At 43.0% G+C, this 19,542-nt stretch overlaps 1 protein-coding gene across 4 annotated transcripts in view; it reads left to right on the top strand.

Annotated features, from left to right (window-relative positions):
- Positions 1 to 2,185: 2,185 nt before the first annotated feature.
- Positions 2,186 to 19,542, top strand: part of INO80C (INO80 complex subunit C) — a 29,328-nt gene continuing 11,971 nt past the window's right edge. The window contains exons 1-3 of one of the 4 annotated variants that reach the window (XM_004059331.5): positions 2,186 to 2,504; positions 10,819 to 10,872; positions 12,766 to 12,819. In XM_004059331.5, the coding sequence (XP_004059379.2) occupies positions 2,349 to 2,504; positions 10,819 to 10,872; positions 12,766 to 12,819 (264 nt within the window). In that variant the 5' untranslated portion in view covers positions 2,186 to 2,348. The other 3 variants (XM_055368303.2, XM_004059332.5, XM_063699144.1) reach the window with 3 other exon arrangements.

Genomic DNA, 19,542 nt, shown 5'->3' with positions numbered 1-19,542 from the left:
ACTGAGGCAAAATGGATGGTAATCAGGCAAGGAGCTAAGCATTCCTAGGAGAGGAAATAATAGAAACAAAAATATGACAAGCTAAGAAAACATGTACATTCTAGGAAATAGAGTTAGTCCTTGGCTGGAACACAAGGAATTAAGTGTTGGGAACCAAGCAACAGAATGGGGCACAGCCCAGTTTTTGTTGTTGTTGTTGTTGTTGTCGTTTTGAGGCGGAGTCTTGCTCTGTTGCCAGGCTGGAGTGCAGTGGCACGATCTCTGCTCACTGCAATCTCCCGGGTTCAAGCGATTCTCCTGCCTCAGCCTCCTGAGTAGCTGGGATTACAGGCGCGTGCCACCATACTCAGCTAATTTTTGTATTTTTAGTAGAGACGAGGTTTCACCATGTTGGACAGGATGGCCTTTATCTCCTGACCTTGTGATCTGCCCGCCTCAGCCTCTCAAAGTGTTGGGATTACAGGCGTGAGACACCGCGCCCGGCCCAGAGTCCAGTTATTAAGGACCTTGTATGACAAGCCAAAACGTTCTTACCCTGAAGGTAAAAAAAAAATTTTACCCTGAAGGTAAAAGGGCCCTGAAGAATGTAAGAAAGTAAGTGGTATGATTATATTTGTAGTTTAGAAATCCCATTCTGGCAGCCAGTGTGAAGGATGGTCTGGGGTCAGGAATGGATTAGGGAAAGATGGCGGCCGAAACGTCCATCTGGAGGCTGTTGCTGAGATGCAGACATGGGATACAGATTCACCAGGGCAGGAGCCGTGAAGGAGAGAAGTGAGCTGAGGAGGTGAGGAATGGGAGGAGGTGGGGACAGTAGAGTTTGCTTAGGTGACTGGCTTGTTGGAGGTGAGTCCTTGAGTTAAGGAATGAGGAAAAGACTAGCTTTAGATGAGGATAGGGATGGAGATGGGGCGTGGGAAAGAACATTTCAACACTGGTAGGCTTATTCCTTTCTCCAAAGAAGAAAATATGTCAGTAACAATATTGCTAGTTTCCCTAACTGCTCCTTCTCTCTCACCTCTAAGTCATTGTGCAGCCTGTTTATTTCAAATATCAAGACTAATATACATCAGCTTCCTATATTCAAACATAGTAGCTTCCACCAATCACTGCAGGGAGTTAGTTCATTCGTTAAATACATCATTAAAAATACTTATAATGCACCAATGATAAGTGAACAAGACTGATAAGTGAACAAGACATAACTGACCCTTCCCTCATACAGATTACATTCTAGCAGGAGCCAAAAAAGACATTAACCATCCGATTATAAATCATTTAGTTATATGATGTCGCAAAGGTTCTGTAAAAACATAGGGTAGAATGAGGCAAAGAACAAGGCGGGTAGGGGGACTGAGGTTCCTAAATAGGTTTTAGTAGATCTGTGACCTCCCTGAAATCTGTAAAATTTTGTCTGTGTCTGCATACATTTAATGGGGTGGTGGGGAGGTGGGGGTGTGGGGCAGGGGGAGGAAGCACAGATTCCATGCTCAAGAGTCTGTGAATCCTAAGAGATTAAGAACCGGCCGGGCGTGGTGGCTTAGGCCTGTAATCCCAGCACTTAGGGAGGCCGAGGCGGGCAGATCACCTGAGGTCGGGAGCTCGAGACCAGCCTGACCAAGATGGAGAAACCCCGTCTCTACTAATACAAAATTAGCCGGGCATGGTGGCACATGCCTGTGATCCCAGCTACTCGGGAGGCTGAGGCAGGAGAATCGCTTGAACCCGGGAGGCGGAGGTTGCAGTGAGCCGAGATCGCGCCATTGCACTCCAGCCTGGGCAACAAGAGCGAAACTCCGTCTCAAATAAAAGAAAAAAAAAAAAAGAGAGAGAGAGATTAAGAACCACTCTACCCTTCATGTCCATTTGGGCACTATTTATATACAAACCTTTTCCGCGTGGGAAGGCAGGGAGGGATAGAGGGAGAAGCCAGTAGTAGCTTGGCGGTCTACTGAGAACGACCCCAGCTTTAGGCTTACAGACATCAAAAGTAATCACTCTTCTATATGAGAAAAGACAACACGCTCATTAATTTTCTAAAACGTAGTTACTTAAAAAGATTGGGAGATTTTCTATTCCTCTATCAATGGGGATTTCCAGGCACGTGCCCCACCCAAGGCCCACGCCCAGAGCGCCGGAGTGGCAGGACAACGCCCGCTGACATCTTCCCGTCCCGACGGCACAGGCTACTCCGAGCTCCGCCTTTTAGATTGCACCGAGAGAAGCCAGCTACAGCTTTGAGTCCAGGCCGGGTTTTCAAGCATCAAGACGGAAGTAACAGCGGAAAGGAAGTTCCAAGGCCCGCGCTGGGAAAAAGGTGGGGGGACCAGGGGAAGACTCGGAGTGCGATGGCGGCGCAAATTCCAATTGTGGCCACCACTTCTACTCCCGGAATAGTCCGGAACAGCAAGAAGAGGCCGGCCAGCCCTTCCCACAATGGCAGCAGCGGCGGGGGCTATGGCGCCAGTAAGAAGAAAAAATCCTCCACTTCCAGCTTTGCGCAGGTACGCAGTCGCGCTCCCAGCCTGCGCGTGCGCGTCGCGAAACGGGACTTGGCGGGGCGGAGCCGAGCCAGGGCGCGTGCGCAATGTGGGGCGCTGCGCTTGCGGTCTCCGGTGGGGTTGAAAGATGCTGCTCCACGGAGTGAATGACTACTCTTTCCCTTCGTTTGGACACATGGGCTTACAACGCCTTGTGTTGTAAGGAGAGAAGAAGAAGTAGGGAGGTTATTACTGACTTAGTATTAATAGAAGGACTGCCTCTTCCCCTCGAGGTTGCCTTTAGCATGAGGTTCAGGACTAATGAGTGTCAGTCATTCAGAAATTTGCGTGTCTTCCCCTCGTCCATTCTGCAGACATCTACCCAGTGTCTTTGAGGCGCATAGCGCTGTAATGTCCTGCATGGATGAATACAAGATGTATTGATAAGTATGCTTTCTCTCATCCTGAGAAAAGTGCTTTTTTGACCCTGGGTTTCCCAATCCAAAGGCAGGTTTGGTCTTAACTCATGGGCTTGTTAAGGTTATGAAGTAATGAGTGTAAAGCATTGAGCTCAGCGCCTGGCTCAGACGTGAGGGCCTCTGAACAATCTAGGCTCCGTAATTCCAGCAATGAATTTTCAGCAGGGAGTGGCTTGATTAGTGTTTTCTCTGGCTCCTGCATTTTCTTCAAAGCAAAAAAAGCAGAGATAGAGTGTGTTACTTTGTGCTCCTCAGCATATGGTGTGACACCGTTCACCCAGTCAGTCAGTGGCTGTTCTAGAAATCTTGTTCCTTCTTCTGTAGGTGATTGGTAGTGCTTTTTTTTTTTTAACCTTTTAATATTAAATACTTTGCTATAGTAAGATTTACACACAGTACAATGCACAAATTTTCAAGAATACTGGCTGAACCACAGTTCTTCAAGAATCCTGTCTCACGCCTGTATCCCAGCACTTTGAGAGGCCAAGGTGAGAGGATTGCTTGAGGACAGGAGTTGGAGACCTGCTCCCCAACCCCCATCCAAATTTACAAATAGCTGGGCGTGATGGTGCACGCCTTTAGTCCCAACTACAAGAGCATCACTTAAGCCCAAGATTTCAAGGTTACAGCGAGCTATGATCGTGCCATTGCAGTCCAGCTTGGGCAACAGAGTGAGACCCTATCGCAAACAAAACAAAACAAAACAAAACTACAGATCCAGTGCCCTTTTACATTTGTATACACCTATGGCCACTGCCTGGATCAAGATAGCATTTCTAAGAGCAGGTGACGTTTTCCTGTCAGTACTGTCTTTCCTTCCTAACAGTTACCCACTGTTCGGCCACCCTTCACAATAGACTGACTTTGGGTTGGAGCATAATATAAATGGAATAATACAGGACAATAGGGAACATATTCTTTTGCATCTGTCTAGGTTCCTTTTTGAGACAATGTTTTTGAGAGTCGTTTAGTACATCTGTTGCATTGTATAAACATACACCCGATGAATATTTGAACGTTTACAGTTCTTGGCTTTGTGCAGAAGCTGCTCTGAACATTCTTGTACAAGTCTTTGTGTAGATAGATGCTTTCATTTCTCTTGAGAAGTAGTGGAATTGCTGAGTCAGAAGGTAGGCATCCATTTAACTCAGAAACTGTTAAACAGTATTTCTCAAAGTAGTTGCACTGTTTTTGCATTCTTACCGGCAAAGTATGAGAGTGCCAGTTGCTCGAAATCCTCAACAATACAGAGTATTGTCAGTCTTTCACTGTCAGTCTTTAACTTTTAGCCATTTTGTTGAGTGTGTAGTAGTATCTCCTTGTTTTAATTTATTTCTCTGATGGCTAATGATATCAACCACTTTTCATGAGCTTGTTGGACATTCCAGATCTTTTGTGGAGTGCCTAATTATTTTTTCTAATTGGCTTTTAAAAAAAAATTATATTGATGTGTAGAAGTTCATTACATTATCTTTCTTGATTAGACTCCTTTGCCAGATGTATGCACTGTGAGTAATTGCTCCCAGTCTGCGACTGGTGCGTTTTGATAACCAGTTGTGCCAGGACCAAGGAGTGTCACTAGGACATATGGGGCGGAATAATTGTTTTGACCCCAAAGGGATTGTTGATCAACTTCCACTACCACAAGCTTCTGAAAGTGGTCAAATGCCTTCAGGAGACTGGAAATTCCCAGTAATCCAATATGGTGGAAATCTTAACTCTCTATTCCCTGTGGGCCTTTTTTGTATCCAAGCAGCAGCCTCAGGAGAAGCTGGAAATGGCAGAGCATTTGATGAAATAGTGCCTTCTTTTGTCCTGACTCTCCTTTTCCCAACTGATATTTAACTAAAGAAGACAGGGTCTTCTTCTGTCACCCGGGCTGGAGGACAGTGGCACAATCATGACTCACTGCAGCCTCGACCTCCTGGCTCAGTGGATCCTCCCACCTCAGCCTCCCAAGTAGCTGGGATGACAGGTGCATGCCACCATTGTATTTTTGGTAGAGGTGGAATTTCACCACATAACCCAAGCTGGTCTCAAACTCCTGGGGTCAAGCAATCTGCCCACATTGGCCTCCCAAAGTTTAGGGATTACAGGCATGAGCCACCGTGCCCGGTTGTCTTAGATTTTTGCCTTGCTGTGATCCTTTCATTCTAGTTCCCTTTTCACAGCGTATAGGAAATAAGCAGGCATAAGCACAGTACCCCCGAGGGCTGCCAGGAATCTTCTTGAGGTCACCCTCATCTGTGTCACTTGCTCAACCTTTCTGTTCTGTTTCAGTTCAGTTCATGTAGCAGTAATTTATTGCACTGTTTCTGTTCCATCCCCAGCAGTATGCTTAAGACATTTCAAAGGATTATAGCTTGTCCCCACACTACCAAAAACATCCCAGGAGAGAATGACGTACATACATTGTGTTTAGTTTTCTACTGCTGCCATTACAAATTATCACAAATTTAGTGGCTTAAATAACACTCATTTAGTAGCTCATGGTTCTGTAGATCAGAAGTCCTGACACAATGCAACTGGGTTGACTCTCTGCTCTGGGTATCACAAAGCTGAAATCAAAGTGTTAGCCGAGTTCTTGTCTGAAGGCTCTGGGGAGAAATTTGCATGCAGGTGAATTCAGGTTGTTGGCAGAATTCTGTTCTTTTGGGGCAGCAGGACTGCGGGGCCCCTGTCTTCTTGCTGGCTGTCAGCTGCTGCCCGTGTTCCTTGCCACATGGCCTTTTCCATTTTCAGAGCCAGCTATGGAGAATCTCCCTTGTGTCCAATTCTTCTCATGCTTCAGATATTTCAGACTTCTTTTATTGCTGACCCCTGGACTCAGATTTAAAAGATTTATGTGATTAGGCAGGCCTACTTGGATAATCACCTTTTTTTAAAAGTCAGCTGATTTGAGGCCTTAATTGCATCTGCAAAACCCCTTTGTAGCTGCACCTAGATTAGTGTTTGCTTGGATAACTCGGAGAAATTGTGTGCACACCAGGGGCAGCGTACTTGCAAGGTGGCAGGGGTGTACTGGAATTCTACCTATCACACAAATGAAACCATTAGGAAGATATAGTAATGTCTAACCTTGAGCCAAAGCTAATTATAGGTAATTATAGTTGTTGGTGCCCTATTGTGGTGAGACACAGGAGGATGATTCCTCAGTGCTGGTGATGGTACTCAAAGGAGAGGTAGGGAGGCAGAGGGACTTGAAGTTGGCTTGGAGAGGTTTGCTGGAGAAGGCATTCCAGGTTCAGAGCTGTGCTCATTGTGAGATTAACCCAGGTTGCCCAAGGTTTCCCTAGTGGGGAAGCAAGTGTTTTTCTATAAATGATTGTATTTCTTGAGTTAGAAGAGATTTTATAGGTCTTTTCATCACCTAAATTTCCCTACGTCAGTAATTTTAGCTATTTTGATTCTTAAGTAAAGGCAAAGTATGTAAAACTTTCATGGAATTTTAAAATTTACAAAGCACATTTACGTGTAGGACATTAGAGTGCTTTTGAGATTGTTAAAGATAGCTTGAATTATCATGGATTCTTAAGGTGGGTTTAACTTTCCTGAAATATGCTTGCTGTTTCTAAAGTAAAATTGAGTGCTTAGTTGAAATTTAAAGAAGTTTAGAAATTTAGATGCTTAGAAGTCCTGAGGAGTTGAAGGGAATATTTTTCAGCTAAAAGTATTCTGAGAAAAGCATTTATAGAAGCCTTCTTTACATCAGTGTTAGGAAATACTATTAAATAATTTAGTAGTACAAAAACAACTTTGTTTTATCATTTCATCAAGATGGCTCTCTCTAGTTCAGCAGAAATTACTACTAATGTTCATGCTTGCTAAGGGGTGGTACAAATCATCTTAGAATCACAATTCTGTGGATTTATATTTTCACTATAACAGTTGTGGATTAATAATGTTATGAAAGTGCAGTCTTCCATTCACTCTGGTTGTTACTTTGAAGGGATTAATTTTGGTGGGTTGGGGAACAGATAACTGTTAAAGTGAAAGGAATAAGGATAAATAATAGTAATTAATATTTATCCAGCATTTACTACATGCCAGGCACTGTTCTAAGTACTATGTCATTTAATCCTCCAAACAACCCTCTGTGAATTGATCACTTCATTCTACAGGTAAAAACGCCAAGAGCATAGAGAGACTGTGTAACTTGCCTAAGGTCACACAGTGTTAGTGTCAGGATTCGAACCCAGGCGTGCCGTCCAGAGTCTACATTCTTTTTTCTTAACTGCCTCTCTTGATATCACTCTGTTACTTTGTATATTAGAAGATTATTAATTAGATCTCTGGTATAACCAAATTCATGGTGCAGAGAAATGCTTTTGGCAACAGTTTTACTGAATCAATATAGGGCAATTTAGGCTTTTCAAATGTGTATTAAAGTTGATAAAATGTACTGAAAAATCTAATTAACCTATAGACTGAGAGTTACTTAATAGCCTCTTCATTTGTGAAGCAGCTAATAAAACATCTAAAGTGGAGAGGCAGTAGTTGCATCTTTAGGAGGATAGGGCAGATGATGAGAGAATCTTCTGTAATTGGAGGGGCAGCCAGAGAATGCTGGACTGATTTGGTTTATTCATTGAAAAAATAGTCATCCTACTATTCAACTTTTGTAAAACACAAAAGCAAAAATTCAACAAATCCTGATAATTTTAAGTCTTAAAATTTATTCTTTTCTATTTTTAAAATTACCTCTTTTTCATTTTTAAAATTGACATAAAAAGTCACCTAATCTCCTTCCCCAACAACTATTATAATTTGTGTTTTCTACAGGTAGATACAGTTTTTCATCATTATATTTGGTATATAGCATTACGTGCCCCGTTTTTCACTTAGCATTATTTTGTGAACATTTCTATATGTTGATAGTCTTCTCAATTAGTCTTTTAAAAGTCAAATAGTCTTTTATGACTGTTGACTGCATTATATTCCAAGGAATTAACTACTCATATTTAATTGACTTTATTATTGGATATTTAGGTTGCATTTTGAATTTTTGCTGTTTTAAGTAACCCTATAGTAACCTTGCAGTTTTAGACCAGGGTCAGCTATTTGCATCTATAATTCTATGACATAGATATAACTTGACATTTGACTTTTCAGTAATAAGACAAAGGATATTTTTCTCCTTTCTTTATAACCACAGACAGAATGTCCCAGTTATCCTTTAGTCTGATTCAGAGTCAAGCACACTACTGTCTGGAGAGATGAAGCCATTGATTTGGGTTCTTCAGTTGGGCAGAGCAGAGCAGGGAGAGACCCAGGCCTTGTGAACTCCAGTCTATTAGCATAGGCGTGTGTTTCCTGAGTAGCAGGCTGGATTTCTCTTCCCTGAGACTTACATCAGCTCTGTTAGTGCTGCAAAGAGGGGGCACCCCTTAGTGCTAGGCGTTCCTTCCTCTCCTCTTAGGGTGTTCATATCTTGGGGCAGGACAGTTCATCTTGTAAAGTCCTTAGTGATAATAGTGCTTTAGTAATATGGAAATGATGCATCATTTTAATTTTATCTTATTGCATCCAAGCCTCACAGACTTTATCTTCCCTTTGACTAAAGGTCTGTCTCCCTCTCATCCTGTTGTTAGTAGACACAGGAGTCTCAGTTTGGCTAAGGGTGTAGTAATGTGGGGGTCGGGGGAGAGGACAGTGAAGCATAAAACCAGCTCTGGCCTGGGGCAGGGGTGTCTCTGGTTAGAGAAGGAAGGGAGCCTGCCACAATCTCAGAAGCAGGAGGCAGCACTGGTATGATGTGGCTCAGTTCACTCCAGGGTGGCTTCCTTTCTCTGCCCTCTCTTCAGCCTGACTTCCCAGTGGGCAGAGGATGGAGTGAGCAAGCTGGCAGGAGGGGTACCTTTCAAAAACCAGTGCTTCCCTGTGTCATTTTCATCCTCTTCTTGACTCTTCTCTAGCTTGCTGCCTGGAATGGCTGACTTAGACCTCTGGTCCTCTCTTCATACCACCCTCTCCTTACTCTCAGCAGATGTGCTTGTCTGCCTGAATCTAACGAGGGCCCCTGTCTGGCATTTTTCTCCCCTGTCTCCCTGGGGCCTTGGAACTAAACGCCTATGTCAGAAGAATCCCCTGTATTGCTTTCCTTTCACTGGGCACACAGCACCTTTGAGCTTCCTCACTGGGATTGGGGAAGTGGAATAAACCGTAAAGGAGAAATGCAGTATTTGGCCAGGCGCAGTGGCTCACACCTGGAATCCCAGCACTTTGGGAGGCCCAGGTGGGCAGACCACTTGAGTCCAGGAGTTCGAGACCACTGTGGGCAACATGGTGAAACCCTGTCTCCACAAAAATATAAAAGTTAGCAGGGCATAGTAGTGTGCACCCGTAGTCCTAGCTACTCATGAGTGGGGGCTGAGGTGAGAAGATGGCTTGAGCCCAGGAGGTTGAGGCTGCAGTGATCTGTGATTGTGCCACTGCACTGCAGCCTGGGTGACAGAGCGAGACCGTATCTCAACAACAACAACAAAATAATAGGAAAAGAAATGCAGTTTTTGAACATCTCTGGAGTGGAAGAAAAAGCTAACTCCACTGCCTGAGGATAGGACCCTGGGAGCTGGCAGGTATATGGATGGTTCTGTAATCGCTGTTGGAAGCTTTGGGGACTGCGTTTTCCCTTTCCCTTTAGTGTGTCCTTTTTGCTCTTTAACAGTTCAGATTGTTTTTTTCCTCCCTGATGGCAGCAGTATTATATCAGTAGTTATATTCTTTATGAGAAACTCAAACAATAAAGTTGAAACTTAAAGCATATCTGGCCCTAGGAAATCTCTTTCATAGCCCGTTTACCCTGAATTAGACCTGAAGTTGTCCCTAGTGGGGGTGTTTTTTTTTTCTTTTGACGTGGTGCTTACTGGGTAGCTCTCAGGGTTATCTCTCTTGCTAATTTAATTTAGGCCACTCGTAGGCCCAGTCTCCTGACAGTCCAGGGCATTGAGTAGTCCTGTGGCACACTCTATGAATGGTTAGATGATTGGGAGAATGGTTGCTTTCCTTCTGCTAATGCTGGCGGGTCTCCTTGGACCGGCTCACCCCATGTTCCTTCCAGTGGGCCTGGGCTTTCTCCTTTGCCTTTATACCACCACCTCCTGAAAGAGCAGATCACTTGTCACCCTTCCTGCCCTGCATGCCAGCTCCACCTTCCTTCTCAGGAACCAGGAGTCATGACCTCTGGCTCATTCGCAGCTGGGTGTGCCTCTTGGGGAGGCTTCACTTGGTCACTGTATTTTTTTTTTTTAATCCTCTAAATATTTCAGTGTGAATTTCTTAAAACCAAAGTCATTCTCTTACATAAGGACAGTTAGGAAAGACCGTGCATGGGGGAAAGATGAAGTGAGGGGCAGTCCAGACAGAAGAGGGGTGTTAACAGAGGAGGGCCCAGATGCCCACATGCAGAGGCCCTGGAGAGGAGTGTGGGAAGGTAGTGAGGAGAGATCATTCCAAATTTTATCAAATTCAGGGAGTTAACTCTGATGCAACACTGATATTTAATACACAGACTTTATTCTTGTCCCTTATCTGGTTCAGAATCCAATCCAGGATCACACGTTGTATTTAGTTGTCATATCTTTTTAGTCTCCTTTAATCGGAACACTTCCTTAGTCTTTTTATCTTTTATGACTGATATGCTTTGGCTGTGCCCCTGCCCAAATCTCATCTTGAATTGTAGCTCCCATAATTCCCATGTGTTGTGGGAGGAACCCAGTGTGATATAACTAAATCATGGGGGCAGTTTCTCCCATACTGTTCTCATGGTAGTGAATAATCCTCACAACATCTGATGGTTTTGTAATGGGAAACCCCTTTCACTTGGTTCTCATTCTCTCTCTTGCCTGCTGCCATGTAAGACGTGCCTTTCGCCTTCCACCATGATTGTGAGGCCTCCCCAGCCACGTGGAACTGTGAGTCCATTAAATCTCTTTTTCTTTATAATTTACCCAGTCTTAGGTATGTCTTTATCAGCAGCATGAAAATGGACTAATACAATAAATTGGTACCGGTAGAGTGGGTTGCTGCTGTATGTAAAGATACCCGAAAATGTGGAAGCAACTTTGGAACTGGGTAACAGGCAGAGGTTGGAACGGTTTGGAGGGCTCAGAAGAAGACAGGAAAATGTGAGAAAGTTTGGAACCTCCTAGAGACTTGTTGAATGGCTTTGACCAAAATGCTGATAGTGATATGGACAATGAAATCCAGGTTGGGGTGATCTCAGATAGAGATGAGGAATTTGTTGGGAACTGGAGTAAAGGTGGCTGTTGCTATGTTTTAGCAAAGAGACTGACAGCATTTTGCCCCTGCCCTAGAGGTTTGTGGAACTTTGAACTTGAGGGAGATGGTTTAGGGTATCTGGCAGAAGAAATTTCTAAGCAGCAAAGCATTCAAGAGGTGACTTGGGTACTGTTAAAAGCATTCTGTTTTAAAAGGGAAACAGAGCATAAAAGTCCAGAAAATTTGCAGCCTGACAATGTGATAGAGAATAAAAACCCATTTTCTGAGGATAAATTCAAGCTGGCTGCAGAAATTTGCATAAGCAATGAGGAGCCAAATGTTAATCACCAAGACAATGGGGAAAATGTCTCTAGGGCATGTCAGAGACCTTTGTGGCAGCCCCTCCCATCACAGGCCCGGTGCCTAGTAGGAAAAAAACATTTCAGGTGCCTGACCCAGGGACCCCTCTGCTGTGTGCAGCCTAGGGACTTGGTGCCCTGTGTTCCAGCCACTCCAGCCATGGCTAAAAGGGGCCAAGGTAGAGCTTGGGCCACAGCTGCAGGGAGTGCAAGCTCCAAGCCTGGCCAGTTTCCACATAGTGTTGAGCCTGTGGGTGCACAGAAGTCAAGAATTGAGGTTTGGGAACCTCCCCCTACATTTCAGAGGATGTATGGAAATGCCTGGATGTCCAGGCCAAAGTTTGCTGCAGAGGCAGGGCTCTTACAGAGAACCTCTGCTAGGACATTGAGGAAGGGAAATGTGGAGTTGAATCCCCCAAACAGAGTCCCCACTGGGAAACTGCCTAGTGGAGCTGTGAGAAGAGAGCCACCGTCCTTCAGAGCCCAGAATGGTAGATCCACCAACAGCTTGCACTGTGTGACTGGAAAAGATGCAGACACTCAACGCCAGCATGTGAAAGTAGCCAGGAGGGAGGCTATACCCTGCAAAGCCACAGGGGCAGAGCTGCCCAAGACCATGGGAACCCATTTCTTGCATCAGTGTGACTTGGATGTGAGACATGGAGTCAAAGGAGATCATTTTGGAGCTTTAAGATTTGACTGCCCTGCTGGATTTCAGACTTGGCGTGGGTCCTGTAGCCCCTTTGTTTTGGCCTATTTCTCCTATTTGGAATGGGTGTATTTATCCAATGCCTGTACCCTCATTGTATCTAGGAAGTAACTAACTTGCTTTTGATTTTACAGGCTCATTGGTGGAAGGGACTTGCCTTGTCTCGGATGAGACTTTGGACTGTGGACTTTTGAGTTAATGCTGAAATGAGTTAAGACTTTGAGGGACTGCTGGGAAGGCATGATTGGTTTTAACATGTGAGGACATGAGATTTGGGAGGGGCCGGGGGCGGAATGATAGTTTGGCTGTGCCCTCACCCAAATCTCTTCTTGAATTGTAGCTCCCAAAATTCCTACATGTTGTGGGAGGAACCCGGTGGGATATAATTGAATCATGGGGGCAGTTTCCCCCATGCTGTTCTCATGGTAGTGAATAACTCTCAGGAAATTTGATGGTTTTATAAGGGGAAACCCCTTTCACTTGGCTTTCATTCTCTCTCTTGCCTGCTGCCACGTAAGACGTGCCTTTTGCCTTCCGCCATGATTGTGAGGCCTCCCCAGCCGCGTGGAAATGTGAGTCCATTAAACCTCTTTTTCTTTATAATTTACCCAGTCTTAGGTATGTCTGAATCAGCAGCATGAAAATGGACTAACACAATGACCTTGACACTTGAAGAGTACTGGCCACTTATTTTCTAGAATATTCCTCAATTTGGGCCTGTCTGATATTTCCTCATGGTTAGATTTGAGTTATATATTTTTGGCAAAAATAGAGAAGTAATGCTGTCTTCTCAGTGCATCCTGTTGTGGCACTTGATGTCGAATTACTAATGATGTTAGATGTGAGCACTTAGTAAGGTGGTATCTGCCAGGTTTCTCCAATGTAAAGTTATTCTTTTCATGTTTGTATTGAAGTATCTTGTGGGAAGATACTTTGAGACTATAAATAGCCTATTTTATTTCATACTTTGCCAGCGACTTTTAATATCCATTGATAGCTTTTGCTTGAAATAGTTATTATTGTGGTGGTTGACAAGTAGTGATTTCCTAATTTGAATCTTCATTCCTTTTAGATTTATTAATTAGAATCCTATTGTGAGCAACAGCTTTCTCTTCTCTTCCATTCATTCTTTTTTTTTTCTATTAAAATTTTTTTTTTTTTTTTTTTTTTTTTTTTTTTTTAAGAAATTGGGTATTGCTATGTTGCCTGGGCTGGAGTGCAGTGGCTATTGCCAGACACAATCATAGCGCAGTGCAGCCTCCTGGGTTCAAGTGATCCTCTCTTCTCAGCCTCCCGAGTAACCAGAACTACAACAGGCCATTTATTCATTTTTTAAAATCAGTATTTATGTCATGGATTTTTATTTTATTATATGGGTTATAATCCACTACTAGCTTTATTCATTCCTTCTTTTATAAATTTATCTGTAGTAGCTTTACTGAGATATAATTCACATACTATAAAATTCACCCTTTTAAAGTGTATAATTTAGTGGTTTATAGTATATTCACTGAGTTGTGCAACCCTCACAATATCCTATCTAATTTTAGGATATTCCTATTATCCCAAAGAGAAACTCATTACCCATAAGCAGTCACTTCCCATTCCCCTGTTCTGCCAGCCCCTGGCAACCACTGATCTACTTTCTGTCTCTGAATGTGACTACGTATCTCATATAAATGGAATTATACAATATGTGGCCTTTTGTGTCTGGCTTCTTTTTGTTAGTGTAATTTTTTTCAAGATTTATCCGTGACAGAGCATGAATCAGAATGCCATTTCTTTTTGTGATTGAATAATATTACATTTTATGGACATACTACATTTTGTGTTTTATTTTTTATTTCTTTTAGAGACAGGGGCTCACTCTGCTGCCCATGCTGGAAGGCAGTGGCACAATCATAGCATACTGTAACCTTGAACTCCTGAACTTGCCTCAGCCTCTGGAGTAGCTGGGACTACAGGCACATGCCACCACAACTGGTTAATTTTTTATTTTATTTTTTGTAGAGAAAGGGTCTTGCCATGTTGCCTAGGCCACTTTTGAACTCTTGGCCTCAAGCAGTCCTCCTGCCTCAGCCTCCCAAAGTGTTGGGATTACAGGCATGAGTTCCTGTGCTTGGCCCTGCCACATTTTATCTCTTCATCAGCTGATGGACATTTAGGTTGTTTATGCCTTTTGGCAATTATGAATAATGCTGCTATGAATATTTGTGTACAAGTTTTTGCATGGACATATGTTTTTCATTCTCTTTGAGTGTATACCTAGAAGTTAAATTATTGGGTCATATGATAATTCTGTGGTTAACATTTTGAGGAACTACCCAATTGTGTTTTTTTTTTAATGGTGTTTTTGCACTATTTTATGTTCTTACCAGCAATGTATGAGGGTTCCAGTTTCTTCACATCTTTGCCAATATGTGTTATTGTCTTTGATTGTAACCATCCTAGTGAGTGTGCATTGGAATTTCATTGTGATTTTGATTTGCATTTCCCTAATGACTAGTGATGTTGAGCATCTTTTCACGTGCTTACTGGCTGTTTGTATATCTTCTTTGAAGAAATTCTTTGCCCTTTTAAAAATTGAATTGTCTTTTTGTTGTTGAGTTGTAGAGTTCTTCATATATTCTGGATTTATATATATACTGGTTTGTTGCTTAAGTTTTTGAGATTGGTCCATTAGGAGCCTCTTCAAACTGGCTCCCGTGTCCTTTAGTTTGCCCCTATCATTTTTTGGGTGCTGTTATGGACTAAGTTTTGGTACCCCCATGACCCCAATATTTATTATTTTGTCCTGACCCCTAGTATACCTCAGTTACATTCTGGAGATAGGGACTTCAGGGAGGTAATTAAGATTAAATGAGGTCGTCTGGGTGGGCCCTAATCCCGGATGACTGGTGCCATTATAAGAAGAGGGAGAGACTCCAGGGGTGCACACAGCCTCAGGAGAAACCAAACTTGTCAGCACGTTGTTCTTGGACTTCTAGCCTCCAGAACTGGAGAAAATAAATTTCTATCATATAAGCCACCCAATCTATGGTATTCTGTTACAGCACTCTGAATAAACTGATACAAGTGCTTTCTTTCTGACACCACAAGATGTTCTAGTCTTATACTTTCCTGCTCCAGACCTAGAGTCAGCCATTTCTTCATGGATCACTGGTTCTTAGAGAATAATACACTTGTCTCTCAGTATATGTGGTGGATTGGTTCCAGGACCTCCTATGGATACCAAAATCCATGGAACCTCAAGTCCCTGATATAAATAAAGTAGCATAGTGTTGCATATAATTTGTGCACATCCTCCTGTATACTTCAACCATGTCTAGATTACTTATAATAGGTAATGCAATGTAAATGCCATGTAAATAGTTGTTATATTGTACAGTTTAGGGAATAATGACAAGGAAAAAAGTTTGTACATGTTTAGTCAAGTCGCATTTTTCCCCCACCAAATGTCTTCTGTCTGTGGTTGCTTGAATCCATGGATGCAGAACTCCTCTATACGGAGGGCTGATTGTATTTAGAAAGGATGATCTGAATGTTGCTTTGCCTATTGTTCATTGTTTCCAGTCTTCTCAGTGCACAGAGCTAGGAAATATATGTGTGTGTATACCTGCACTACCCACACCTCTATATGTATTTCTGTAATTATCTGCCTGTATACTGAAAACTGTGAGCTCATACTGATAACCTCTAGTTTCAATCCAATTCCACAGCACTCATTCTGGCCTTCCGCCTTTTCTTATTTGCTTTTCTACATTTGCTATGTATCTTAGAATACACATAAAGTAGTTTCAGAATTATTAACATGTGCCCCTGTGAGAAACAAACTTACCAACTATGTATGATTCTTTTTGGCCTTTAACCTTGGATTACATAGTCAAAATACCATATTCATAGTTACTCAGGTTATTTCTCCCTTGCCTCCCCTTCAGTGTGGTTATGTTATTTGAAACACAAGTGAATTTGTGTTTATAGGGTTTTTAAAATTCTATTTTTTATCCCCTGCCACATCCTTGTTGATTTTATTATTTATTTTTTCAAGTATATGAAACCTTAACATGGTTCAAAAAGTCAAAACTCTACAAAAAGCTATACTCAGAGAAGATATACTCTCTTCTATTTCCTTCCCATCTCCCTCTCCATTCCACTGTGTTCCCCTCTGCCCCTGCAGGTAACCACACTCAGTTGTTTCTTTCCAAGTTATCCTTCCTGTGTGTTTGGCCACTGTATCCCAGCCAGAGATGCTTCCTTGTAAGGAGCTTCTGAGCATATACATCTCCAGTGCTGATGCTGGCATTCAGTCATGCCACCCTGTCTTGTTCCTTAACATTGATCAGTTAATCAATGAATCACTCATTATTTGGTACCTACTCTGTGCTAGGCACTGGGTTAGAAGCAGGGACAGAGGCTGAACTATGAAGTAAAGCTGCATGTTTTGAGCCCTCTATGTATCCTCACTCTCTGAATCTACCCCTCTCTCCTTGTCCCCCTTTCTTCTGATCTGTTGTTCCCTGCCTGTATCATAAAGCTGTTGTTGTTTTGTCTAAACTATGAATCATATATACAATATATACTAGATGTTACTCTTACAAATAGTCAATGCAATATAACATTGACAGCTGGCTAAAACTGCACAAGGTAATGTTCGTTACTGATGAAATGTGATGGGAGAATCATATCTTCCTTATCAGACTGGGTCTCCCAGAGTACAGGTACCTGGTAGAAATATGATTACTATAAAGGAAAAAAAATCATACAAGCAATAAAAGTTAGTTATGTAAAAAAATACTAAATCTAACCTTTGTTGTAAAATTAAAACAGACATGGACGAATCCCAATGAAAATAATCTTAGTACAGCATAAATGAAAATGGAAAAATTGGAGACTATTTTTGCTGTATAGAAAATGGCTAAATGGATATCGCACCAGAAAAGACAAAATGTAGGAAGGATGGGGAGCAAGAGGCGAGGCTGGAGAGGAGGCCTGAATTTGTTCCTAATCCCAAGGGAAGTAGAAACCACTGGCCAGATTTAAGTAGCGGAGCATCATCATGCTTGCGTTGAAAAGTATGTCACTGGCTGAGCTGTAGAGAATCGGCTGGAGTAGGCAAGATGTGTACTGCACAGTCCTACCTCTGAATTGTATAGCTCAGGAAGTTACCAGATAAACGCAAAGGACTGTGGGAGGAAGGGAGAGGGGGGTGCGGAGGGAGGGTGGGAGGAAGGAAGAGATAGATCACTGTGGGTACAGATGGTAGGAAAAGGATGAGGAATGGGCAGCCTCTCAGTTCTTAGAGTTGACATTTGCACTAAGCTTGGAGGGAAGAAAAGCTAAGAAAGACCTTAGAAGTGGAGAGGATGAGGTGAAGGGGAATCCAGACAGAAGGTGGCGGCCACAGAGGAGAGGGAGCACAGGGCCTTGGCTGGAACCCCGGCTCAGGTGGAGAGACCTGGAGAGGGGTCAGAGAAGGTGTTTGAGGAGAGAGCACCCAAAGAACTATTGCAGCAATGTGAGTGGTTCTTGTCTTCTCCACTCGTCTTCCCCCAACATGAATGAATGTAGATATATTCATATTCCACCATACTCTCTTACTAAGATAAGTAAGATTTTCACTTACTAAGTAAGTTGAGCTCCTTATCAGCATGAGGGAACCAGAATAAGTTGCTAAAATTCCAGCTGAGAGTAGATAAGCTGTGGTTTAGTTACTCATGTAGTGTCTTCCAAATTCCACATGACAACATGATGACTTTTAGCCTTAACTCTTTTTTTGAAGGGTGCATGCAACCTTTGGAACATGATTTGGCAGTGACTTGTAAAGTTAAACATACACTTACCCTATAACCCAACCATTCCACTCCTAGGTATTTGCCCAAGAGAAATGAAAACATCACAGAGGCTTTATTTGTAATAGCTGAAGACTGATAATGAACCGAATGTCCACGAACACGAAAATGAATAAACAAATTGGGGTGCATCCTTACAGTGGAATACTATTGTGTTGAGTAATGTGCAAATACACTGAAACAAACTGATCCACCCAACAACATGGATACATCTCAGAAACTTTTCTTTGTTTTTGAGACGGAGTGGAGTCTCGCTGTTGCCCAGGCTGGAGTGCGGTGGCATGATCTCGGCTCACTGCAGCCTCCGCCTCCCAGGTTCAGGTGATTTTCCTGCCTCAGCCTCCCGAGTAGCTGGGTCTACAGGCTCGCGTCACCATGCGTGGCTAATTTTTGTATTTTTAGTAGAGGTGGAGTTTCACCATGTTGGCCAGGCTGGTCTCGAACTCCTGACCTCAAGTGATCCAACCACCTCAGCCTCTCAAAGTGCTAGAATTACAGGTGTGAGCCACCATGCCTGGCCACATCTCAGAAACTTTATGCTGAGCAAAAGAATCCAGACACTAGAGTACATGCTGTTAAATGCTATTTATACGAAGTTCTCCAACAGGCAAAAGTAATGTGGTAGAAATTAGAACAGCGGTTGCCGTTGGGACTGGAAGGTATTGACGAGGATAGGAATTGTACTAGTGTAAACTTTTGGCAAAACTCATGACAACTACATTTAAGATCTGTGTATTTCACTGTATGTAAATCACATCTCAATTTTTTAAAAGTTAATTGAAGCCTGGCAAGATGGGAAATTGTATTACAGATCAGAAGTGGTTTCTTACTTTGGCTTGTTTTTTCTTTGTGATAGTTAGCTTAAAGGTTTTTTGCTTTAAACCATATTAGCCTTCTTGTCAGGGCACTCTCTGGCTGCTGCCAGCTGACCTGTGGCCCTCCAGCTTTTTTTCCGTTTTCCTTCCTTGGAATGCCCATGTCCTGTTGTGCCCCTTAAGCATACCAGCTCCAGTCTGGGTTCTCTGGCCAACTAGACCCTTAAAGGGGCCGGACCTTTGTTGTCTTAATATTTTAAGACAGAGTTCATAAGATCAGTGGAAGTCAGAACTGTGTGGTGTCATGGAGATTATGAGGGCTTTAGAACTGGCCCAACCTAGGTTTGAATCCAAAACTCAATCACTATGTGACCTTGAACCTGTTCCCCTGGGCCTCAGTTTTCTTTTCTGTATGCTGGGGATAATAGCACCTACTGTGGAGTGGTTGTCAGAATTAAATGAGCTAACTTGCGTAGGACAGCCATCCCTGTGCTTGGCACTTAGGGTACCCGGGAAACAGCAGCTGGAGGTCCTGGCCTGTTTCTCCTGTGGCTGCTGCACAGCAGGTGCTACTCCCCGTGTGGTGTGCCCTCCCCTAGGGCAGGCTGCCTGCTAGAGCTCTGGGCATACT

Source organism: Gorilla gorilla, chromosome 17 (assembly GCF_029281585.2).
Source record: "Gorilla gorilla gorilla isolate KB3781 chromosome 17, NHGRI_mGorGor1-v2.1_pri, whole genome shotgun sequence".
NCBI classification, from domain to species: Eukaryota; Metazoa; Chordata; class Mammalia; order Primates; family Hominidae; genus Gorilla; species Gorilla gorilla.
The sequence above is the reverse complement of the archived record's forward strand: the minus strand, read 5'-3'. Positions and strand labels throughout refer to the sequence as shown.